Source organism: Salmo trutta, chromosome 31 (genome assembly GCF_901001165.1).
Source record: "Salmo trutta chromosome 31, fSalTru1.1, whole genome shotgun sequence".
NCBI lineage: Eukaryota > Metazoa > Chordata > Actinopteri > Salmoniformes > Salmonidae > Salmo > Salmo trutta.
Window position 1 is genome coordinate 30383839 of NC_042987.1, and position 25831 is coordinate 30409669.

The following is a 25831-nucleotide window of genomic DNA, read 5'->3' on the forward strand; positions in this document are numbered from 1 at the left end:
TGTTGAATCCTCAATCCCTGGTCGTGCTTGATTGTGATCACACGACCAAGACGCAGTTACTACACTACACTCCAGACCAGCCACACATTAAATCAGAACCCAGCTCCGTGCACTAGCTGGACCTATTCTTCGGGTTTTGCGAGATTGATTGGGCTGTGTGACCCTTGTCAAATCAACAGTAATCGACGCCAGGTCATATTGTCAACAAGGTGCATCGTTCACAAATGTCTTTTTCCATAATGTATTCTCACATGGCAAGGCAGACACAGCACGTATGCATTTATCAAGAGAAACCATATCTATTCCAAGTCATTACTCTACGTGCTTGACATAGGTCACTTTGTTTTGAGCCGGCTTTGCATTAGTTTTGAAATTTGTTCAATCACTTCTCACCCGGGCCAGCTTAAATAAATCCCCCCCATTGGCTGCGTTCCAGTATGACTACATGGCAGATTTCACAACACCAAGATAGGTGTCGGTCATATCAGGTAACCACATATAGCAATTTAATGACCGACTGCCCATTCAATGACATGGCACACAACCATTGGTTGATGCAAAGACTAGAATGTAGTCTGCCTGGAACACAACCTATCCTTTACTAGCACGTGTTCATGTAAATTGCAATAAGGCACAAGGGTTTGTGGTATATTGGCCATATACCACAACCCCCGAGGTGCCTTATTGCTATTGTAAACTGGTTACCAACGTAATTAGAGCAGTAACACCTGTGGTATACAGTCTGATATACCTCAGCTGTCAGGCATTCAGGGCTCGAACCACCCAGTTTATGAAACACTTAGTCAAGTGAAAAAGACAGTGACAGGCAGAGCTGGTTACATGATGGGATTTTACTGGACAGTCACCAGGTTTTACAGACAAGGCAATGTGACCACCGGGGGGGGGCGACCTCATCACAGGCTCTGAAAAGGCAGGTCAGCGCCAAGCCACTGTAGTGCATTCCACCCAATGAAACAAACAGCCAATTATCAATAAGCTCACTAGATGCATTTCACAGGTAAGAGAGGATGTTGGACTCAAAAGGCCATTTAGAAAAACGATGGATCACAAGTGGACGCTTCAAAGACCTTGACCCTATAATAAAAACTGGACAGTAACACTGACCCCCACTTTCCTCCAAAGACATTATGGACCCTTCAATACCACCCCACACCCCCTGAAAATTCACGTTATTTGTATTCTTTCTATACAGGAGCAGTTTGTTTGCAAGTTGAAGGTAGACTCATCGAAATGATGTTGCCATGAGCAGGACTGGCTATTGAAATGAGCAAGATGCAACACTTAGCTCACACAGTGCAGGGGTTCAGTGTGGTAGCCAGGGCACCAAAATAGCAGAGCAGTTGAGCCTCGCGCTTCAACGCTCTTAGTTGCTGCAGAAAATGACCCACTATGCTGTCTACATCATATCACTGAGTCTACCTTTAACCATAGTAAGAGATGCCATACTATGGTTCACATTTTGCATATACAGTGTCTGTACGTTATGCCAGTTTTTTAAATTCATCCCTAACATTGAGGAATAAAGGGATGAGATCTGGATGGAGGGAAAAGAGGGACATAAGAAAATATGTAAAGTGTGGAGGGAGAATGCTAGGTATGCCTCAGCTCGCTCTCTAACATCGAGTCTCGTAGATGCCGCTTCGGCCAATGTAGCGCACCCATTTGACAACATCATGATCACTGTAGTTCAGCTTGGACTCAAACACCTTCAAGTAACGCACCTTCAGCCCAGAGGGGGCAAATGGAACCTGACGGGAAGAGGTGGACAAAGATATCCAGGTTACAAGTTCTACACAACTGCATATTAATACAGTATGCTAAAATGCTAAATTTGTCATTACTGCTGAGAGGGTGTATGTGACTGCAAACTTACCTCAAAGTTCATGGAGATGGGAGGACGGGCCCACTTCTTCTTATCGTTGGTGGGCAACAGCTCGATTTCAGCACTGATCTGAGATTCCTTCATTCCAGCCATGCGCTTGATCCTACAGTGAGGGAAAAAAGTATTTGATCCCCTGCTGATTTTGTACGTTTGCCCACTGACAAAGAAATGATCAGTCTATAATTTCAATGGTAGGTTTATTTGAACAGTGAGACAGAAAAACACATGTCAAAAATGTTAAGTTGATTTACATTTTAATGAGGGAAATAAGTATTTGACCCCCTCTCAATCAGAAAGATTTCTGGCTCCCAGGTGTCTTTTACAGGTAACGAGCTGAGATTAGGAGCACAAAAGAACTGTCAATCTCCCTCGGCCTAGGGCTCCATGCAAGATCTCACCTCGGAGTTGCAATGATCATGAGAACGGTGAGGAATCAGCCCAGAACTACATGGGAGGATATTGTCAATGATCTCAAGGCAGCTGGGACCACAGTCACCAAGAAAACAATTGGTAACACACTACGCTGTGAAGGACTGAAATCCTGCAGCGCCCGCAAGGTCCCCCTGCTCAAGAAAGCACATATACATTCCCGTCTGAAGTTTGCCAATGAACATCTGAATGATTCAGATGACAACTGGGTGAAAGTGTTGTGGTCAGATGAGACCAAAATGGAGCTCTTTGGCATCAACTCAACTCGCCGTGTTTGGAGGAGGAGGAATGCTGCCTATGACCCCAAGAACACCATCCCCACCGTCAAACACGGAGGTGGAAACATTATGCTTTGGGGGTGTTTTTCTGCTAAGGGGAAAGGACAACTTCACAGCATCAAAGGGACGATGGACGGGGCCATGTACCGTCAAATCTTGGGTGAGAACCTCCTTCCCTCAGCCAGGGCATTGAAAATGGGTCGTGGATGGGTATTCCAGCATGACAATGACCCAAAACACATGGCCAAGGCAACAACGGAGTGGCTCAAGAAGAAGCACATTAAGGTCCTGGAGTGGCCTAGCCAGTCTCCAGACCTTAATCCCATAGAAAATCTGTGGAGGGAGCTGAAGGTTCAAGTTGCCAAACGTCAGCCTCGAAACCTTAATGACTTGGAAAAGATCTGCAAAGAGGAGTGGGACAAAATCCCTCCTGAGATGTGTGCAAACCTGGTGGCCAACTACAAGAAACATCTGATTGCCACCAAGTACTAAGTCATGTTTTGCAGAGGGGTCAAATACTTATTTCCCTCATTCAAATGCAAATCATTTTTGACATGCGTTTTACTGGATTTTTTTGTTGTTATTCTGTCTCTCACTGTTCAAATAAACCTACCATTAAAATTATGGACTGATCATTTTTGTCAGTGGGCAAACATACAAAATCAGCAGGGGATCAAATACTTTTTCCCCTCACTGTACATGCCGGAAACACACACCAATACAAAAGATCAGGGGCACACACATTCACAATCAAGGAAGGAGATACAAAACAAGAGTGTGATCTTTGGTACTGTGATGGAGAAGCAGAGGGTTGAAATAACACTAACTTCCATACGATGGCGTTCTCGCTGGCCTTGTACTTGGCCTTGCCTTTCATGCAGATCACCTGGACACCGCTTGTGTTGAGCGGCGTGGGAATGCGCACCTGGAGCAACAGAAAAGTCATAACATGATAAACAAATTCTCATACAGCAGTCTAAACCTGAACTTTTTAGAATAACAATAGGTGAAATTAACAGACCAAGAATAGACTTCAGGTTTATGAGACAAAACATAATGTAACTTCAAAAGAGGAACAGGTTTACCCCAAGGTTACGAACCACAATCTAAAAAGACAAAAGGCTGAATAGCTACCTCAATTTTCTGGGCCAGTAGCGAGGGTTTGAAGTTGGACTTGATGACCACTTTGACCTCCAGTTTGGTGCGGCCCACCTCCCTGACCAGCGGAATGACTCGGAAAGGTAGGATGATGTCTTTAGTGGTACGGTACCTGGTAAAACTCATGTCAAAACAAACACACGCAGGGGGCAACAGAGTACAAAGATGGAGGCCGCGTAAAATCATTGGGCACATCTAAATAAATGCACACAGAAAGCGAGATGACTTACAAATACAAAACAAGCGCGTTCACAGGGTCAATATAGGTTTGAAGTGTAGCCTGTGACACACTTACCTCATGAGCTCATACTCTCCATCTGGGGGGATGAAGCTGATGCTGCGCTCCGAGTCAAACTTACTGAGGCGCACACACTGGTTGAACGTACAGTCGTCAATGGCTATGGACTGCTTACCACTGGTACTACAGGAGCAGAGGGAGAAGGGTTGACTGTCTATGCACCATACACACCTGTTCATACAGACATTCAAAACTAACACACAAACCAGTCATTTAAAAATGCAATACTCTACATGCCCCACTTTCTAACACGTCACCACCACCCAAACACACTCACAACACATAAAGACACACAAAAAGGGATACCATGGCAACACAGCAACCCAGTGGATGCTAACCATCTCCATCCCTGTCAAAGACTGGATCAGGGTTAAGGATCAAGCGGGTGGGAATGTGGGTAATAAAGCTAACACTCTCACTGATGACTAAGAAATACACAACCATTGGGAAGTCCACTAAAGATTTGAGGAGGCTAGTTAGATTCTCATCAATTAGCAGTCACAATATTCGATTAATACAGTAAATATTGGGAGCCTCCTCAAATGCTTAGAAAAGCAGTCGCCATTAATGACACCATAGACAAGACAGCAGGGAGGTATGGGAGTAAGGCCAGATATCAATACAGTACCTTCCTCCTCCCCCTAAATCACTGAGGTACAGAACAAGAGGGAAAGAAAGATGTATCGAATGGAAAAAAATGGTAAGTCTCAACACAAGCTCTATATAGAGGTCTTAGTCCAGGAACTGACAGTTGGTCTGATAAAGATCGCATTCCTATTTCCTACACAGAAGGTTAAGTCAGAATCAACACCACTGCCTATCAGTCTGAATAGTCCAAGTTGAAAATCAATTGAGAAATACATTCTTTATCCGATTCTGCAGCACAATTCTCTTGTATTAAGCTCCAGCCCTTTAAATGACAAGCTCTGTCCAGAGTTGGGGTCAAATGCTTTTCAATTCAGGACAGGAACTAAACTGAAATTCCAATTCTCCTCATGAAATTTGCAATTGGAATTTCAGTTTACTTCCTGAATTGAAAGGAATAAACCCCAACCCTGGGTCCATCCAAAAACAACCCCTCTTACTCACCTCTTTCCCACCTCATCAGTGACACCGCCTTTACCCGCCTTATCAATGACAATTTTGTCATTCATGCCAAATTTGCACTCCGGCATTCCGCTGAGGTAGCTCTTCATTACCACACGGCCGGACACGTGGGCACTCAGGACCTGACCTGGAGGCGATAAAAGTGAAAGGTTCAATCATTAGGGCCTTTTCTCAATCGCATACTCCTTGTGTCCTCTCTCCTCAAAAACCATTGGAAGAGAAGCTCAGAGGGGAGGGACCTCTGGCTCTCTCATTCAATGGGTTTTGAGGAGGCGGCGAGGAGAGAGGACGTGAGCACTATGCCATTGTGATTCTCCCATTGAAACAACATTACTCCAACACTTCCCCTAGTTATTTTTGCTCTTAGCATATTCAACACCTGTTTAGGCCGTTTACTTTCAAGTGTTATGACCAACATTCACCTTGAGGCGACATAAGCAGGTTGACACTCTCCAGCACATCCAAGAAGAGCTCATTGCGTCGATACTTGATGCCTTCGCGACGCCAACCAATCTGACCAGTCACCTGACTAGTGATCTGAGACTGCTCTTCCTTTGTCTGGAAAAGGAGAGGGAGATCAACATGATATGAAGTGGAAAAAACAGCGTATGGTTGAAACCAGGCCCAATGTCCCAAATAGAACTGAAATCAACAGCCAAAAACCAAATGGGGCTCATCATTACCTGATGCTGCATCCGGCCGTGTCCACAATCCCAGAGAAAGAAGAAACAATAGGTGAAACCTTTAGAAAACAGTTGGAAAACAGACGGCACACAGTTCTGCTACAGAGCTCATTGCATTGCAGAGCTCATCAGCAGTGACAAGGAGATACTTCTCGTCCTCACCTGGCCCTTGATGCCCTGCTGGGTGATGAAGGTCTTTAGTGCTCCGGTCTCAGAGTTCTGGGGATAGCCGAAGTCCAGGATCTCTGCACACAAAACAAAGAAACCAAACCATGAATAAATGATGAAGGGTAAGAGAGAGTAAAGAATATCCGAATGGCATGACTGTGCGAAGTGACAGTTACCATCGAGCAGCTCGTAGATCAGCACAAAGTTGTTCTTGATGTTCTCTTCGCTGACCTTGCCAAAGTAGGCGGCCATGACGTCGCACATCTTGTAGAGGAACTCGAACACCATGGCAGCGTTGACATTCTGCTTGGTGACCGCCGCCAGCCAGATGTTGGAGCGCTTGACATGGAAGAAGCTGGTACGTGCAATGTTGGTCACAGGAGAGCGAACCTGCTGCCGGGCATGGATCACATTCACACGGAATGCGTCAACCGCGTTGCGCCTGAGAAAAAAAAAAGGTAGAGAGAGCAAGATACGGATTACTTTCATGTCAGGAGTAAGGAAGAGGATGTTCCTCCATCTGCAGTTGATCACAACAAAAGCAAACTCATAATAACACACTCTTGGTTAATACGCACATATACATAAGTAGTCTGTAAAGTAATGTGTATAAATTACCCGTCTCCTCTGGGCTTTCAGAGGGATAGTCACACACTAATCACCTACACTACCTTCCATACATTCCCTTTTCAGACCTACTTGACATCCAAGATGTATAAATCACTACAGTTCTTACTACAGATGAGGCAGCATGTCCAGACAAGACTGTCGATTCTCAATCAGTGATGTGCAATATTCTGGAATAGATCCTTAGGTGCCAGGTCCACAACTTCTGTGAGCTTGACAGTAGTGAAAATGATATTGACCACAAAGCTCCTGCCTAGTTCTTAATCATACCTTTATTTGTAACCAGAGGCGATCCAGGGAAATAGTTCCCAGAAATATGAATCTCTGGAACCAATTTCAGATTACGGACTCTGCAGAGTCAGGACTGCACTAGTTAAGACAGATGGAGGTAAAGATGGAAGGGGCACTGGTACCATACTTGCTCATTTAACAGTCTGTCCTGCTGTTTTTTCAGAAGGTAATGTCCATTAAGGAGGGAAGAGACACTATATATACACAAAAGTATGTGGACATCCCTTCAAATTAGTGTATTTGGCTATTTCAGCCACACCTGTTGCTAATAGGTGTATAAAAATCAGTGGGGCATTAGTTGGTTGCAATAATTAACTTTGTTTTCTTTGGTCACTGATATGTCAGGTGACATGCTGAAAGGGTCATCAGGTTGTTGCTGTGGGTCAGAGGTCATGCATTGGGAGTCAGGAATTAGTTATCATGGGTCAGGGGACATGCTCGATAGGCTGGTGCATTGCTTACCTATTCCTACAGTGGCAAAGACGGCGATATGGAGGAAAATGGCAAACGGATAAAGAGATGGAGGGATGATGTAAAGGAGAGAAAGAGACAAAATGCACACAAATACATTTTTGTGCATGTACATAGAGCGAGTAACATTGTGTTGAAATACCATCCATGGAAGAGGAACACTGTAGTCGGCAACCAAATGCAGTTTCAATGTGTTAAATGAACTGCTTTTACCACCAATAGTGGTTGAATTTAAGACTTGTCTTAACACATTCAAGCTGCTTAAGATTTTGAGTCTCATCTGGAAAATCTTGGCAATTGAATGTATTGATTCTGCATCAATCCGAGCTGTAGTGGTGTGGTTAGATAGTTGGTTGAGCATTTGCTACTCCAGAGAACTTGCAATGTCTGAGACCTGATACAATAGCGATTATCCACAAGATGATATAGTCGGGCTATTAGCCCAGTTATTTTCTTCGGTTGGTGCAAAAATCAGTGGACCCATCTGTTGAAATCTTCCTGTTGGATGAGTTGTTTATCAAAGAGTCAATTTAGAGTACGTTTTTCTACATTTTCATCTGACAACCAAGGTTACGATAAAACATTCCCCAACATTTCTTAGACGCAATATGAACTATGAATACTTGTTCCATTGTTATTTATATAGCTTTCACAAGATATTTGTAATGTTGGTCCAATATCACAGCAGTAAAAAAAATTGTGCTCAATTTCAATAAAGACAATTACCATCCCATGTTAAATAAAGCCTTACAAGGCTCGACTGTACTTCTAATAACCGGTTTACACTAATTCCTCTACATGTAAAACCTGCCTTCCACCTCACTTTCCTAACCACTAGATAAAGAGAAAGGACATGAATGACTAATGAAAGCAGTTACCCATAACTATGATCTTGCGAATTAGAGGTTAGGTTTGACAAGGGGCTAGAATTAGAGTGATTGATACACACTGCATTGAGGTGATGATGTCTGTAAACATTTTACACACACTCCATCACCTATTGGAGGAAAAGACCAATAACTTAAAATGGCATTACACTTGTTTTAAGACAAAAGTTAACATAAGTAATTACAATGATATATTTATTTATTAAGGCTGACTCCATTTAGTCGACTGGTCGATTGTTTGGTCAATAGTCTGTTGGTCGACAGATTTCTTTAGTCGAGCAGTAGCAAAAATGTTTGTTTTCTAAATATCATGGTGTACAATTCACCTCTCTGATTGGCGCCTGTGAGTGGACTAATCCATTGTGGTGGCCATGGGGATGGCACAGTCCATTAGTCTAAGGAAATTGTATTTGGTTATATTACATAAGAATAATGGTGCAACAATAATACAAATAATATTTTATAACAAATGCTCTTACTCCCACGTTGGATAGTGGTTGCTCTCCGTGGTTCTGAAACACATCAATGCGTTGTTGAATTGGCGTCGTTTCGTAGACCATGTTGCTATGTGCATAATAGCAAAGTTAACCAGTATATTGGTGTTGAGAACAATGCGGCAGAGGCAGCAGCAGAATGAGGAGATCAGAAAAGAGGCCTTGACTTATTGACTAAGAAAAGTGAGGAGAGAGGAAATCCCAACTTAATGTCTATAATCAATAGCCTAACTGTTAAATGTGCCTGGCTTTACAAATCATCCATGTATATCTACAGAAATAAGACAGATCCTGCTTCTGTTGCCTGTTTGAGTGTGTTTAATAGCCTACTGAATCCGTGAGCACGAAGCCTCACGCAGCGACATGTCAAGTAAACAATTACACAAATGCAGTTGTTTTTAATCTTTGCTGTAAAGGCTTTATACTTGTTTTCATTAGAACAGCTTCTGGTATTATTTATCATGCATTTAGTGTTGTTTACATTGTTCCAAATAGTCAGAAAAATTATATTTACAGTAATAATGCTCCTTTTTCTTGATCTCCTTATTGTTAATATTATGATCATTATAATAATAAGTAATGTCATTATCATTAGTAGGCTTAGTATAGTAGTCTTGTATAACCACGGTCAAGCTGTAGGCATAAGAGTACATTCTGTTTTGTCTTAATACCGTAACTTACTTAGGCCTATATTTCAATACTTATAGGCTACTGTTTCAATAAATCGTCATACGAGTCATTTGTGATTTGAAATGCAATCAAGCATTTTATTTAAAAAAATAATAATTTGCTTAATAAATAAACCGTTCCATTTCGGAAATTGCATTCACGAATGATTGCGACAATTTAGGCTGCTGTAATAAAGGCTTAACAAAACAAAAAACATTACAGACTCTGGTATGCTTATAATGTATTTAGTGTTGTTTACATTGTTCCAAACGTTCGTAGTTTGTTATAAGCTATTTATTGACGTGATTATGATATAGGTCAGGCCCTATTGGTCATGTGCACACGATGCATACATGTATTTTGTAGAGAGCAAGGGTTGAGGTAATAGGGAATGTTTTTCCCAAAAATATGAGGGATTTCAGTAACAGAACTTTTCAATCAGAAATGGCTGTAATTATGTTGCAGCTTAAGCAACACAGACAGCGCAGTAAGTTTGAGCCCGGCACAAATTATTATTTTTTTAAATAGATGATATCTATCTCACATTTACATAAGTATTCTGACCCTTTACTCAGTACTTTGTTGAAGAACTATTGGCAGCGATTACAGCTTCGTCTTCTCGGGTATGACGCTACAAGCTTGACACCTGTATTTTGGGAGTTTCTCCAATTCTTCTCTGCAGACCCTCTCAAGCACTGTCAGGTTGGATGGGGAGCGTCGCTGCACAACTATTTTCAGGTCTCTCCAGAGATGTTCGATTGGGTTCATGTCCGGGCTCTGGCTGGGCAGCTCAAGGACATTCAGAGACTTGTCCCGAAGCCACTCCTGCGTTGTCTTGGCTGTGTGCTTATGGTCGTGGTCCTGTTGGAAGGTGAACCTTCGTCCCAGGCTGAGGACCTAAGCGCTTTGGAGCAGGTTTTCATCAAGGATCTCTGTACTTTGCTCTGTTCATCTTTCCCTCGGTCTTGACTATTCTCCCAGTCCCTGCCGCTGAAAAACATCCCCACAGCATGATGCTGCCACCACCATGCTTCACCGTAGGGATGGTGCCAGGTTTCCTCCAGACATGACACTTGGCATTCAGGCCCAAAAGTTCAATCTTGGTTTCATCAGACCAGATAATCTTGTTTCTCATGGTCTGTCTTTAGATGCCTTTTGGCAAACTCCAAGCAGGCTGTCATGTGCCTTTTACTGAGGAGTGGCTTTCATCTGGCCACTCTACCATAAAGGCCTGATTGGTGGAGTGCTGCAGAGATGGGAGAACCTTCCAGAAGGACACTATCTCCACAGAGGAACTCTGGTGCTCTGTCAAAGTGACCATGGGGTTCTTGGTCATCTCCCTGACCAAGGCCCTTCTCCCCCGATTGTTCCGTTTGGCCAGGCGGCCAGCTCTAGGAGTCTTGGTGGTTCCAAACTTCTTCCATTTAAGAATGATGAAGACCACTGTGTTCTTGGGGACCTTCAATGCTGCAGAAATGTTTTGGTACCCTTCCCCAGATCTGTGCCTCGACACAATACTGTCTTGGAGCTCTACAGACAATTCCTTTGACCTCACGGCTTGGTTTTTGCTGACATGCACTGTCAACTGTGGGAACTTATGGAGGTGTGTGCCTTTCCAAATCATGTTCAATCAATTGAATTTACCACAGGTGGTCTCCAATCAAGTTGTAGAAAGATCTGAAGAATGATCAATGGAAACAGTATTCACCTGAGCTCAATTTCAAGTCTCATAGGAAAGGGTCTGAATACACATTTTTTTTTTTTTTTACATTTGAAAAAAAAAAATCTAAAAGCCTGTTTTTGCTTTGTCATTATGGGGTATTGTGTGTAGATTTGAGGGAAAAAGTAATTTCATCAATTCTACAATAATGTTATAACGTAACAAAATGAGGAAAAAGTGAAGGGGTCTGAATACACTGTACTTGACTTGATTAAAACACAGGATGTCTAAATGGAAAAATACACTTTTAAAAATTTCGACCAATCCTTGGGTCGAAAGAACAGCCTTTTGGTCGACCAGAATTTTAGGGACTTATACAAATGCATCCTTCCCTGATCCCTCCCCTGAAGCAAACCTGATCAGACAGGGGTTGACAGGTGAAAGCTGTGTGATTACTTACACTGATCAGTTCACATTGAACCTCAGTCATCACTTCAAGGCAGAGCTGGCGGGAAGTGAGCTGGCAAGCTAGGGGTTGTCTATCAAATCCTAGATTCCATTGCCAGCCGTTATGCCCTTGAGTAAGACACTTAACCCCCCCCCCCCCCCAACAACTATTCCACGAGTACCCAGTGTGGCAACCCACTGCTCCAACCTGCATGTGCGTCTTTCAGAGGGGTTGGGATAAAGCAGAAGTCAAATTTCTGTTGGACCTTGTGTACAATTTACAAATAAAGTGATCTTATTCATCTCCCTAACTTACCTCAGGCCAAGCAGGTGGACACCATTTCCTATCTCCTTCTCCCCTCATCTTAACACAACCCACTTCTATAATCCCCAGAACCAATTACCACCTCACTTACCCTATGTCATCGCGGTAGACACGAGAGATAAGGACCTCCCCTTTGTGGTTGTAGATGAACAGTCCTCCAATCATCGTGGCTGCTCCTTAGTCCAAACTGGCCATGGTGAAAACAACACCCACCTAACAAAGAGCGAAAGGGTGATATGACATTTCACCAAGTCAAATTCCTGTTACATGCAAATGTGCTTCGCAAATAATGGTGATTCTGAACGACCCAAATATCTAGGATGTTTCCAGCAGACAATCCTATATTAACTCCCACTTAGTGATGATCACTCATTCACCATGGTGATGTGTACACACAGAAACTCATTTGTCACCTCGCATCTAAAGTAGGATTAATAAGTAGTAGCTTAGATATGATAATGAGAGAATTTTTAGTTAGTCTTAATGTTTTGCAGAATTCCCAGTAGCTAGCTAGCTATGAATAGTATGGGAGTGGTTTCAAGTTCATATGGACGGTTGCTGGTATTGGATTGAAGAATACAGACTTTCCTTATTATGCCCAGTGTGGTGGGGGACAAATAACGTATTAACGTTAATCATTTGCTGTAGTTTATAATATAAATGAGGCGTACGAATAATATGCATGAAATGAAAGACATTCCTGGAATTCTAGCTGTCACCAGGTACGGTAACACAAGGCGAGACAGTTTCCCGTGCCAGCACATGATGTTACTTAGCTGGACACACATATAGCTGGATTAGTAAGATAATTTCCCTTCCACGAAAGGAGGATGTTGTTTGATTTGGCGGACATGGTGTGCATGGCATGAAGCCACTAACGTTAAGCGGTTTACTCGCTGTTTTATTGCCCCGCCAAGATGTCTGCCTGACCGGAAAAGATAGCTCGCCATCTCGACAATTTCATAAATTGTTTATATTCTCCCTTCACTTTTTAACGCACAACTGAAAACGTATACTCCACCATATCTTGCTAGTTACACATACAACTTTGGTGGATAGTTGACCTTCGGTTTGGAATAAACAGGATGGAGAGTTAATAAGACAGATACTATAGTTAGCTAGCTGCCTGCCTGCCAGCCAGCCTAAAATTAACGTCAGCTAGCTAGTGCCTCTCTGGTATAAACGCCGCTAGCTAGACTGTGTTTACTGTTGAATATGTTAAGACCTGTTTGTCTTCGATATAATTACAATCTTACCTCAGTCTTCTCACACACCTAAGTTCACGTCCCTTTTTTTATCCGATATATTTCAGGGTTCGTTAGCAAAAGTTCTACAATACACACTAGCTAATTATGCTCCTATTGCTTTCCCCTGCTCTTGAGAAGTCAGCTGACCACCGTCGTCTTCATGGTGAGTACACCGCCACCACCTGTACTGGAGTGTGAGGCCAGGCACGACCCAGTCACAAACTATCTTCGTTAGTTCCAGTCCTATAAGAAATTGAAATAGAGCCCTGAAGGCCACGCACCTTTCCTCCCACTACACCACTCAAACCCCGTCAAAGCCCCTCCAACCCCTCACATAATCTCTCCCTATCTACACATACTCCACCGTTTCCTCCACTTCCTCCATCACACAGACCTGTTTCATGTCGCACTATCATCCACAACGTGGCATTCAACTCTCTGTTCCCAACCCGTAGTCTACTCCCCACCTCTTCCTTTACTGACCAGTGCACAAGATAACATTGTCCCTACCATCCTATTGTGTCACACTCGCAAATGCTTCACAATGTATTTCTTTGTAGGCTATAGCCTTAAAATAATTGAAATAACATAGCCTACATACTTAATTGTCGTTCCTTCTTAGGCTCCCTGTCTGGTTCCTGACCTATTTAGTGTTTATATGTTATTTAATATAACCTGTAGCCTATTTGAAATGATGAGCACTTATTACATTCACATTCATGTTTATTAAAGTACTTTTCATTCATGTCATATGGTTTGGTTTCAATACTTTAAAACCAATTGGTAGGTCCAGGTAGTCACAAAAATAGATGTGTGTTGGTTAAATTGTGATTTTTATGAATTGAATGAATTTGGAGAGGCATTTTATTTTCTTTGAGCAAGGAGGTAAGGAGGTGGAGGCCCAAGCGCACCACTGAGCGGGATTTCCGACTGCTCAATTCTGCTCATGTACCTGCATCCCACTAGCTGACCATTGTTACTCCTTCTTCTTCTTCTTTAATGGTATCATGGTGTTCGCACATTTTGTTTGTGAAGACCTCCACCTACTGTGAGGTAGTGTGTGGTCAATCGCGTTACATTTTGTGATATGAAAATAGAAAGGGGAAAAAGGAAAAAATTGCACCACCAACTAACCAACACCTATACCACTATTTCATAAAATAACATTCCCTACCCCATTCCACTTCATTGACCCTAACTGATCCTACACCAAGCTGATGGCCTGGGAGGACGGGATTCTTTCGTTCAACACACCTTGTAACTCTTCTGCAGTTGTCCAGATGTATTAAAACCATGTGAATAGTGATGGAAATGGCATCTTCTGTGGATCTTTTGGAGTGGTAGGCAAAATGGAGTGGGTCCAGTGTGCTTGGCATGTTGGCCTTGATGTGGGCCATGACCAGGCTCACAAAGCACTTCATGACACATCTGGACACCTATGTGAGAATGCTGTTCATTGATTGCAGTTCAGCATTTGTATATATTTTGTATATCTTACCTGTCATATGAGTATCTTTTTCTCACACAAATAGGATTCCCTCAACATTGTTCTGATGTCCTAAAGCTTCCAGGTTGAAATGTTGTGATATAAAACTTTTAAGTTGCATATATTTGAAAATGTCTAAAATTGCTTTGTAATTCTGTCATGGAAATAATATTTCCTATTGCCACGTAATTTATGGTTGCTATGCCTTTAGCTTTCCATGTGCGCCAATTTATTGGTGAATTCTGAAAAACTATCCAAGGATTGTTCCATAGGGATGTGTTTTTAGGGAGTGATATTGGTTAATTTGGAATCCGTAACATTTTCTTCCATGTTATAGTGTTCTTAACTATCAAGTTGTTAATGTTCTGAGCTTTATCCTTAGAAAACAGACACGTGAAAATATTCTGGGGATGAGCATGCGCATCTTCAACATGTACCCATTGTTCCTCATTAGTGCATTTAACAATATGTCAAAAGTAAAAGCCTTGAGTGGCGAGTTGATACAATTCCATATCTGGAAGGTTTAAACCACCCTCAGATTTAGGTACATGTAAAACTTTCCTAATTATTCTATGAGTTTTATTTGCCCATATGACGTTTGTTATGGCTATCAAGTGTCAAGGTAAGACCCAGATGCAGACTGTGTCGAAGTAACAATGTTAATTACAACAACAGGGGCAAAGGTACAGGACGGCAGGCAGGCTCAGGGTCAGGTCAGGCAGAGGTCGGTAATCCAGAGTAGTGGGGCAAAGGTACAGAACGGCAGGCAGGCTCAGGGTCAGGGTCAGGACAGGCAGAAGGGTCAAAGCCGAGAAAAAAATAGAAAACAGAAACTAAGACAAGACAGGAGCAAGGGGAAAACGCTGGTAGGTTCTACAAACAAAATGAACTGGCAACAGACAAACAGAGAACACAGGTATAAATACACAGGGGAATAATGGGGAAGATGGGCGACACCTGGAGGGGGCTGGAGACAAGCACAAAGACAAGTGAAACAGATCAGGGCGTGACAATGGCTGAGTATATTTATTTAAAGAATGTCTTAGGCGGGGTAATTGGTATTACCAAAAATAAATAAAAATTTTGGGAGCCATGCCATTCTAAAGAGGTTTATTCTACCTATATGATGTATGAGGAGATTGTTCCATTTAATTAGATATTGTCATAGGCGTCGTAAGGATGAGACCAAAACACAGCAGGTAAAGTGCTCATCTTTCTTTATTAAAGAAAAAACACTTAAAACAAAAAAAACGGATGACGAAAACAGTCCAGTAAGGTGCACTGACTACACTGGAAGCAACCACCCACAAAACACAAGAGAAAACAAACCCAACTAAATATGGTCTCCAATTAGAGACAACAACAACCAGCTTCCTCTAATTGGAGGTCATTGCCAAAAACCCAACATAGAAATGGAAAATATAGAACATAAAACAAAAACACCGAACCACACAAAACAAACACCCCCTGTCACGCGCTGACCAAACTACAATGACAAAAAAAAAACTTTTACTGGTCAGGACGTGACAGCCCCCCCCCCAAAAGGCGCAGACCCCGAATGCACCTCAAAAACAAAACCCCCCACAAAAATAACCCCAAACTTAAAGGGAGGGAAGAGAGGGTGGCCACCGTCAACAACGTTCCCTGTGCTACACCCCCCCCTCCCAATATGGAGGTGGCTCTGGGCGTAGCTCCAGTTCCGTAGATTCTAGGCTGGGGAGCGTCGCCGGAGCCTCCGGGCTGAGGAGCTTCGCTGGAGCCTCCGGGCTGGGGAGCGTCGCTGGAGACTCCGGGCTGGGGAGCGTCGCTGGAGGCTTAGGGCTGAAGAGCGTCGCTGGAGGCCGAGGACTGAGGAGCGTCGCTGCAGACTGGAGAGCGTCACTGGAGGCTGCAGACTGGAGAGCATCGCTGGAGGCTGCAGACTGGAGAGCGTCGCTGGAGGCTGCAGACTGGAGAGCGTCGCTGGAGGCTGCAGACTGGAGAGCGTCGCTGAAGGCTGCAGACTGGAGAGCGTCGCTGAAGGCTGCAGACTGGAGAGCGTCGCTGAAGGCTGCAGACTGGAGAGCGTCGCTGGAGGCCGAGTGCTCACAGCAGGCACTGGCTGTACCGGGTTATGGAGGCGCACTGGACGATGAGTGCGGGGAACAGGAACAGGACGTACTAATGGCAGAGTGCTCACAGCAGGCACTGGCTGTACCGGGTTATGGAGGCGCACTGGAGGGAGAGTGCGGGGAGCAGGAACAGGACGTACTGGACTGGGCAGGCGCACTAGAGGCCTGATGCGGGGCTGGTTTTGGAGGCGCCAGCCTAGTAACACGCACCTCAGGGCTAGTGCGAGGAGCAGGAACAGGGTAAACTGGACCGAGGAGATGCACTGGTGGCCAGATGCGCTGCGCCGGCGCACTTCTCCCTGGCTGCCGGCTAACTCTCGCCTGGCAACGCTGCGGAGCCCTTATTGACCGCACCGGACTGTGCACGCGTATGGACGACACAGTGCGTATCTCCGCATAACAAGGTGCTTGCTTGATCCGTCGCTCCCCATAATAAGCACGGGAGTTGGCTCAGTTCTCCATCCTGACTCTGCCCAACTCCCCGTGTGCCCCCCCCAATTTTTTTGGGGGGGGATGCCTCTCGGCCTCATCTAGCTCCCTTAGTTTCCTCTCCCAGAAACGTCGTTCTGCCTCCCACGTCCATCCTTCTCTTCAGTGCTCCAATCCCCGCTGCTTGGTCCTTTTTTGGTGGGTGGTTCTGTCATAGGCGTCGTAAGGATGGAACCAAAACACAGCGGGTAAAGTGCTCATCTTCTTTCTTTATTAAAGAAAAAACACTTAAACAAAAAAACTGATGACGAAACCAGTCCAGTAAGGTGCACAGACTATACTGGAAACAACCACCCACAAAACACAAGAGAAAACAAGCCCAACTAAATATGGCCTCCAATTAGAGACAACGACAACCAGCTGCCTCTAATTGGAGGTCATTGCCAAAAACCCAACATAGAAATAGAAAATATAGAACATAAACCAAAAACACTGAACCACACAAAACAAACACCCCCTGCCATGCCCTGACCAAACTACAATGACAAATAACCCCTTTTACTGGCCAGGACGTGACAGATATGCTTTCATGTTGTTGAGTAATGGGATATTTTTATATATAAACTCAGCAAAAAAATAAACGTCCTCTCAGTGTCAACTGCGTTTATTTTCAGCAAACTTAACATGTGTACATATATGTATGAACATAACAAGATTCAACAACTGAGACATAAACTGAACAAGTTCCACAGACATGTGACTAACAGAAATTGAATAATGTGACCCTGAACAAAGGGGGGTTCAAAATCAAAAGTAACAGTCTGTATCTGGTGTGGCCACCAGCTGCATTAAGTACTGCAGTGCATCTCCTCCTCATGGACTGCACCAGATTTGCCAGTTCTTGCTGTGAGATGTTACCCCACTCTTCCACCAAGGCACCTGCAAGTTCCCGGACATTTCTGGGGGGAATGGCCCTAGCCCTAGCCCTCCCCCTCCGATCCAACAGGTCCCAGACGTGCTCAATGGGATTGAGATCTGGGCTCTTCGCTGGCCATGGCAGATCACTGACATTCCTGTCTTGCAGGAAATTACACACAGAATGAGCAGTATGGCTGGTGGCATTGTCATGCTGGAGGGTCATGTCAGGATGAGCCTGCAGGAAGGGTACCACATGAGGGAGGAGGATGTCTTCCCTGTAACGCACAGCGTTGCAATGACAACAAGCACAGTCCGATGATGCTGTGACACACCGCCCCAGACCATGATGGATTCTCCACCTGCAAATCGATCCCACTCCAGAGTACAGGCCTCGGTGTAACGCTCAATCCTTCGACGATAAACGCGAATCCGACCATCACCCTGGTGAGACAAAACCACGACTCGTCAGTGAAGAGCACTTTTTACCAGTCCTGTCGGTCCAGCGACGGTGGGTTTGTGCCCATTGGCGACGTTGTTGCCGGTGATGTCTGGTGAGGACCTGCCTTACAACAGGCCTACAAGCACTCAGTCCAGCCTCTCTCAGCCTATTGCGGACGGTCTGAGCACTGATGGAGGGATTGTGCATTCCTGGTGTAACTCGGTCAGTTGTTGTTGCCATCCTGTACCTGTTCCGCAGGTGTGATGTTCGGATGTACCGATCCTGTGCAGGTGTTGTTACACGTGGACTGCGACTGCGAGGACGATCAGCTGTCCATTCTGTCTCCCTGTAGCGCTGTCTTAGGCATCTCACAGTACGGACAAAGCAATTTATTTCCCTGGCTACATCTGCAGTCCTCATGCCTCCTTGCAGCATGCCTAAGGCATGTTCTGGCAGATGAGCAGGGACCCTGGGCATCTTTCTTTTGATGTTTTTCAGAGTCAGTAGAAAGGCCTCTTTAGTGTCCTAAGTTTTCATAACTGACCTTAATTGTCTACTGTCTGTAAGCTGTTAGTGTCTTAAAGACCGTTCCACAGGTGCATGGTCATTAATTATTTATAGTTCATTGAACAAGCATGGGAAACAGTGTTTAAACCTTTTACAATGAAGATCTATTTGGATTTTTATGAATTATCTTCGAAAGACAGGGTCCTGAAAAAAAGGACGTTTATTTTTTTTGCAGTTTATTTGTTGTTTGTTGTCACTTATTAAGCATCCTAAGTAATTCATATTTTTTGTGGTCCACTTTGTCACATGAGTTGATGCTGGAGAGACGAAGCAGGTACGGGGAGTCAAACATTTAATAAATAACGGACATGGAATGAGACAGGAACAGCGTCAGAAAACAAAGACAAAAAACAATCAATGCAGCTGCGGGGAACAGAGCTGGGGAACTGACAAATATAGGGGAGGAAATGAACAGGTGATAAGTGAGTCCAGGTGAGTCCAATAACGCTGATGCTCGTGACGAGGGAAGGTAGGTGTGCGTGATGGATGGCAGGAGTGCGTGATGCAGGGCAACCTGGCACCCTCAAGCGCCAGGGGGAGGGAAGAGCGGGAGCAGACGTGACACACTTAAAGGATTGCTGTAGATCCTGAGTTATTATTTTTCCACGTCCATTTTAGAGTATTGTGAAAATATTTTTAACAAGGGGGACATTGAGTTTTCAATATTAGTCAGGTACAGTTGAAGTCGGAAGTTTACATACACCTTAGCAAAATATATTTAAACTCAGTTTACATACACAGAAGTTTACATACACTCAATTCGATTTTGGTAGCATTGCCTTTAAATTGTTTAACTTGGGTCAAACATTTCGGGTAGCATTCCACAAGCTTCCCACAATAAATTGGGTGAATTTTGATCCATTCCTCCTGACAGAGCTGGTGTAACTGAGTCAGGTTTGTTGGCCTCCTTGCTCACACACGCTTTTTCAGTTCTGCCCACAAATGTTCTATAGAATTGAGGTCAGGGCTTTGTGATGGCCACTCCAATACCTTGACTTTTTGTCCTTAAGCCATTTTGCCACAACTTTGGAGGTATGCTTGGGGTCATTTGCGACCAAGCTTTAACTTCCTGACTGATGTCTTGAGATGTTGCTTCAATATATCCACATCATTTTCCTTGCCATCTATTTTGTGAAGTGCACCAAAGCACCCCCACAACATGATGCTGCCACTCCTGTGCTTCACGGTTGGGATGGTGTTCATAGGCTTGCAAGCATCCCCCTTTTTCATAACGATGGTCATTATGGCCAAACAGTAATATTTTTGTTCCATCAAACCAGAGGACATTTCTCCAAAAAGTATGATCTTTGTCCCCTTGTGCAGTTGCAAACCGTAGTCTGGCTTTTTTAAGTATATGTAAACTTCTGACCTACTGGAATTGTGATACAGTGAATTGTAAGTGAAGTAATTTGTAAACAATTGTTGAAAAAATTACTTGTGTTATGCACAAAGTAGATGTCCTAACCGACTTGCCAAAACTATAATTTCTTAACAAGAAACCTAAGTGTATGTAAACTTCTGACTTCAACTGTATATCAGGAGATTGTCGGCAAATAAGTTTAGTTTATATTCATGTTTACCAATACTGATACCTGTTATGTTTGGGTCCTGTCTAATTCTTTCTGCCTTTGCAAACAGCATGGGGGATCGAGGACATTCCTGTCTTGTGCCCCTTTCTAAAGCAATTTCATCAGATAATCTATTATTTGTGTATATATTTTTTGGGGATATTTCTATAATATTTTCATGAAAAGTATTATTTCTGCTAGAAAGTTTAAGTTTTGAATAGAAAACGCCACTCAAGATGGTCAAAGGCCTCTTCGACATCTGTATTGTATTATACTGAAACATGTTCTTGTATTTGTTTGTAAGGGTCTGTTTTTAATTAACCCTGTTTGATTAATATGCATCAAGTCTGGTGCTTTTGAGTTGTGTTGTTATTTTGTTATTGCAATTTATTAAACTTATGGGTCTGTAATGTGCAGGGGACTCCAGATTTTTCTGGTTTTAATATAACTGTTTGATATGTGGAACTCGGAAGCACTGAATTGAGTGACGTGTGTTGTCATTTGAGTAAATAGGGGCGCTACTTTGTCCCAGAATATCAAATAAAATGATATGGTTAATCCGTCCATCCCTGGTGCTTTTCTCAGACAGAATGTTGTAATGGTGTCTTAATATTTATTTTTGGGTGATTTCCATTTTTTGTGATTATTTTGTATTTGCTGATAGTTGCTTCAAGGTTATTGAGTCTAAGAAGGCTGTAGGTGTAGGGACCAACGCTGGAGAAGAGAAGCAGGTACGGGGAGTTGAACATTTAATGTAGAACAGACATCGAAACAGGACAGAGACAGTGTCAGAACCGGGCATACAAAGACAAACAAATATTAATCCTGAACCAGGGAACAGAGCTTGGGAACAGACAGATATAGGGGAGGTAATGACACAGGTGATTGAGTCCAGGTGAGTCCAATAATTGCTGATGCGCGTGACAGGGTGAGGCAGGTGAGCGTAATGATGGTGGCAGGAGTGTGTAATGCTGGGGAGCCTGGCATCTTCGAGTGCCAGGGAGGGGGAGCGGGAGCAGGCGTGACAGTAGGATCAGTCAAACTGTTATTTCATTCTTTCATATGATCTTTTAAAATTGTTATTAATAGCATTGCTGTTTCTAGTTAAAGCATTTGTATCCTTATCTTTTAAAATTATAACTGGTTTGGCATGTATTCATTTTGTGAGGGCTGCATGGTGTTTACCAGGTTTATTTGGCATTAAATAGTATGATTTATTTTAGTTTAACCTGTGGTTGTTGGCTGTCTTCAAAAGTAAAAGATCATATTCTGTCTTAGGTTCATAAATTGTATTTTCTTCTTTACCTTGAAAATATTTTTTATGGCCTTTTTCTAAGATATACATACATACATACATTTTAGTCATTTAGCAGACGCTCTTATCCAGAGCGACTTACAGTAGTGAATACATTTCATACATATTTTTTTTCCCGTACTGGTCCCCCGTGGGAATCGAACCCACAACCCTGGCGTTGCAAACACCATGCTCTACCAACTGAGCCACTGATATACATTTAAATTAACAAAATCACAAACTCAGATTTAACTTTTGTCGAGTATGAGATTACCATTCCCCTAATGTACGCCTTAAAAGCACGCAAAATGAAGTCGGGGGTCGGCTTTTCTCTGTCCTCTCTGTCTACATTTGTAATGGTAAAGGTCTTTATTTTTTACATTTTTAATACATTTCGGTTCTTGAAGATGCGCTCTGTTCATTCTCCATATTTTGTCCCTAAGTGTATTTTCTGTTGGTGTATTTAAGCAAGATGATACATGAGAATGATCCAATATCATTATATCATGGATTTTTTTTAACCCAGTATATTGTTGAGTGCATTTATGGAAATAAAAATGTTGTAAATTCTTGAATAGCTTCTTACTTTGAGAAAAAAAGGAGAAGTCGTTTCTTTTGTAGTTGGGAAAAATAATCTCCAGGTGTCCTGTAAAATATTTGTAGAGATGACAATTTTAAGCCTGTTTAGAGGCTCCATGAAATGGCCTCTTTTTTCTTACTGCTGTCTGTCTAACTTGCTGAATGCTTGAATTAGGTCACCTGCTAAAATAATAGCTATTTTCGGGGTTTGATCTAATATAGCTTGAATTCTATCTGTTAGCCAAGGAGGGATATACAATGAAATCAATGTGTACAATGAAAAATGTGAAAATGTCCTTCTTGGTCTGTTTGCTGGGATATAAGGGAAAAGTGTGCATTCTTATTTATCAGGATGCCTACACCTCTGCTGGTACTACAGTAGGTGGCAGCATAGACCTCACCAACCCAGCTCCTCTTTAAATATTCAATTTCTCCTTTTTTGAAGTGTAGCTCTTGCAGGAAAACCACATCTGCTGACAATCTCTTCAAATGTTTAAGAACCTTATGCTTTTTTTGCCATCATGAAGCCTGTGAACATTGCATGTAATAAAGTTGATTTTGTTGGCCTTTACTTGTATAGAATCAAAGTTAACCTTGTCTGTTCTTTCTGTCATTGAAGAACCAGATAAAACATTTAAGCAGACATGCCATATGAGGGCAATGGACATCCCATGGATATGGAAGAGTCATAGTATGAATACATAGTTATTGTATACATTACACATATCTAACGTGTGAACATGTAGGCTAAGCAAACATTTAACAGAGAACACATAAAAATCATGAAGCAAGTCAATTTTTGTACTTTGATAGCTTTTAAGATCCAGATTATCAGCATGCTTACAGGAAAGGGCATTCAACATGTACAGCACTTATATAAATTACTGATGATTGGCTGAGAGATTCCAACTGCCGTGTCTTTGTGAGACGCAGAGTAGGTGAACGGATGATCTCCGCATGTATGGTTCCTAAAGTGAAGCATGGAGGAAGAGGTGTGGGGGTGCTTTTCTGGTGACACTGTTTGATTTACTTAGAGTTCAAGGCACACTTAACCAGCATTGCTACCACAGAATTCTGCAGTGATACGCAATCTCATCTGGTTTGCACTTAGTGGGACTATAATTTGTTTTTCAACAGAACAATGACCCAACACACCTCCAGGCTGTGTAAGGGCTATTTGACTAAGAAGGAGAGTGATGCTGCTGCTTTGTATTTTATATTTGTATTTATTATGGATCCCCATTAGCTGCTGCCAAAGCAGCAGCTACTCTTCCTGGGGTCCAGCAAAATGAAGGCAGTTTATACCATTTTAAAAACATTACAATACATTCACAGATTTCACAACACACTGTGTGCCCTCAGGCCCCTACTCCACCACTACCACATATCTACAGTACTAAATCCATGTGTATGTATAGTGTGTATGTTATTGTGTGTGTGTGTCTGTGCCAATGTTTGTGTTGCTTCACAGTACCCGCTGTTCCATGAGGGTTTTTTTAATCTTTTTTTAAAATCTAATTTTACTGCTTAAGTCAGTTACTTGATGTGGAATAGAGTTCCATGTAGTTATGGCTCTATGTAGTACTGTGTGCCTCCCATAGTCTGTTCTGGACTTGGGGACTGTGAAGAGACCTCTTGTGGCATGTCTTGTGGGGTATGCATGGGTGTCCGAGCTGTGTGCCAGTAGTTTAGTCAGACAGCTCGGGTACATTCAACATGTCAATACCTCTCATAAATAAAAGTAGTGATGAAGTTAATCTCTTCTCCACTTTCAGCCAGGAGAGATTGACATGCATATTATTAATATTAGCTCTCTGTGTGCATCCAAGGGCCAGCCGTGCTGCCCTGTTCTGAGCCAATTGCAATTTTTCGATGTCCTTTTTTGTGGCACCTGATCACACGACTGAACAGTAGTCAAGGTGTGACAAAACTAGGGCCTGTAGGACCTGCCTTGTTGATAGTGTTGTTAAGAAGGCAGAGCATCGCTTTATTATAGACAGACTTCTCCCCATCTTAGCTACTACTGCATCAATATGTTTTGACCATGACAGTTTACAATCTACTGTTACTCCAAGCAGTTTAGTCATCTCAAGTTGCTCAATTCCCACATTATTTATTACAAGATTTAGTTGAGGTTTAGGGTTTAGTGAGTGTTTTGCTCCAAATACAATGCTTTTAGTTTTAGAAATATTTAGGGCTAACTTATTCCTTGCCACCCACTCTGAAACTAACTGCAGCTCTTTGTTGAGTGTTGCAGTCATTTCAGTCACTGTTGTAGCTGATGTGTATAGTGTTGAGTCATCCGCATACATAGACACTCTGGCTTTACTCAAAGTCAGTGGCATGTCGTTAGTAAATATTTAAAAAAGCAAGGGGCCTAAACAGCTAGCCTGGGGAATTCCTGATTCTAACTGGATTATATTTGAGAGGCTTCCATTAAAGAACACCCTCTGTATTCTGTTAGACAAGTAACTCTTTATCCACATTATAGCAGGGGGTGTAAAACCATTACACATCAGTTTTTCCAGCAGCAGACTATGATCGATAATGTCAAAAGTTGCACTGAAGTCTATAAAGACAGCCCCCACAATCATTTTATCATCAATTTCTCTCAGCCAATCATCAGTCATTTGTGTAAGTGCTGTGCTTGTTGAGTGTCCTTCCCTATAATTCTGTTGTCAGTTTGTTTACTGTAAAATAGCATTGTATCTGGTCAAACACAATTTTTTCCAGAAGTTTACTAAGGGCTGGTAACAGGCTGGTTGGTCGGTCTATTTGAGCCAGTAAAGGGGGCTTTACTATTCTTGGGTAGCGGAATGACTTTAGCTTCCCTCCAGGCCTGAGGGCACACGCTCTCTAGTAGGCTTAGATTGAAGATGTGGCAAATAGGAGTGGCAATATCATCTGCTATTATCCTCAGTAATTTTCCATCCAGATTGTCATTGTTGCTTGTCATTGTTGATAGACAACAATATTTTTTTCACCTCTTCCACAATGACTTTATGGAATTGTAAAGTACAATTCCTGTCTTTCATAATTTGGTCCAATATACTTGGATGTGTAGTGTCAGCGTTTGTTGCGGGCATGTCATCCCTAAGTTTGCTTATCTTGCCAATGAAAAAGTAATTAAAGTAGTTTGCAATATCAGTGGGCTTTGTGATGAATGAGCCATCTGATTCAATGAATGAAGGAGCCAAGTTGGCTTTTTTCCCAAAAATGTTATTTAAGGTGCCCCGAAGCTTTTTACTATCATTCTTTATATAATTTATCTTTGTTTCATAGTGCAGTTTATTTTCTT

At 42.7% G+C, this 25831-nt stretch overlaps 1 protein-coding gene across 2 annotated transcripts; it reads right to left on the reverse strand.

Annotated features, from left to right (window-relative positions):
* Window positions 1-832: 832 nt before the first annotated feature.
* On the reverse strand, window positions 833-13316 carry LOC115169927 (AP-2 complex subunit mu-A). 2 transcript variants are annotated; one of them, XM_029726053.1, is made up of 13 exons: window positions 13152-13316; window positions 11987-12108; window positions 6201-6466; window positions 6019-6101; window positions 5857-5862; window positions 5596-5731; window positions 5156-5300; window positions 4695-4715; window positions 4064-4189; window positions 3745-3880; window positions 3438-3535; window positions 1895-2006; window positions 833-1769 (listed from the first exon to the last, which is right to left on the reverse strand). In XM_029726053.1, exons 2-13 carry the CDS (start codon window positions 12058-12060, stop codon window positions 1635-1637), a joined length of 1338 nt encoding a protein of 445 aa, XP_029581913.1. In that variant the 5' UTR covers window positions 12061-12108; window positions 13152-13316; the 3' UTR covers window positions 833-1634. The 2 variants fall into 2 exon arrangements, with proteins under 2 accessions (XP_029581913.1, XP_029581914.1); XM_029726054.1 differs by lacking the exon at window positions 4695-4715 and having other exon boundaries at window positions 13152-13314.
* Window positions 13317-25831: the final 12515 nt, after the last annotated feature.

Coding starts and splice junctions, on each gene's coding strand:
- LOC115169927 (XM_029726053.1), bottom strand. CDS start 12,060: ATGATTGGAGGACTGTTCATCTACAACCACAAAGGGGAGGTCCTTATC. Junction 4,716..5,155: donor ACTGATGAGGTGGGAAAGAG/GTGAGTAAGAGG, acceptor TCTGTACCTCAG/TGATTTAGGGGGAGGAGGAA. Junction 2,007..3,437: donor GAGAACGCCATCGTATGGAA/GTTAGTGTTATT, acceptor CCCTCACTGTAG/GATCAAGCGCATGGCTGGAA.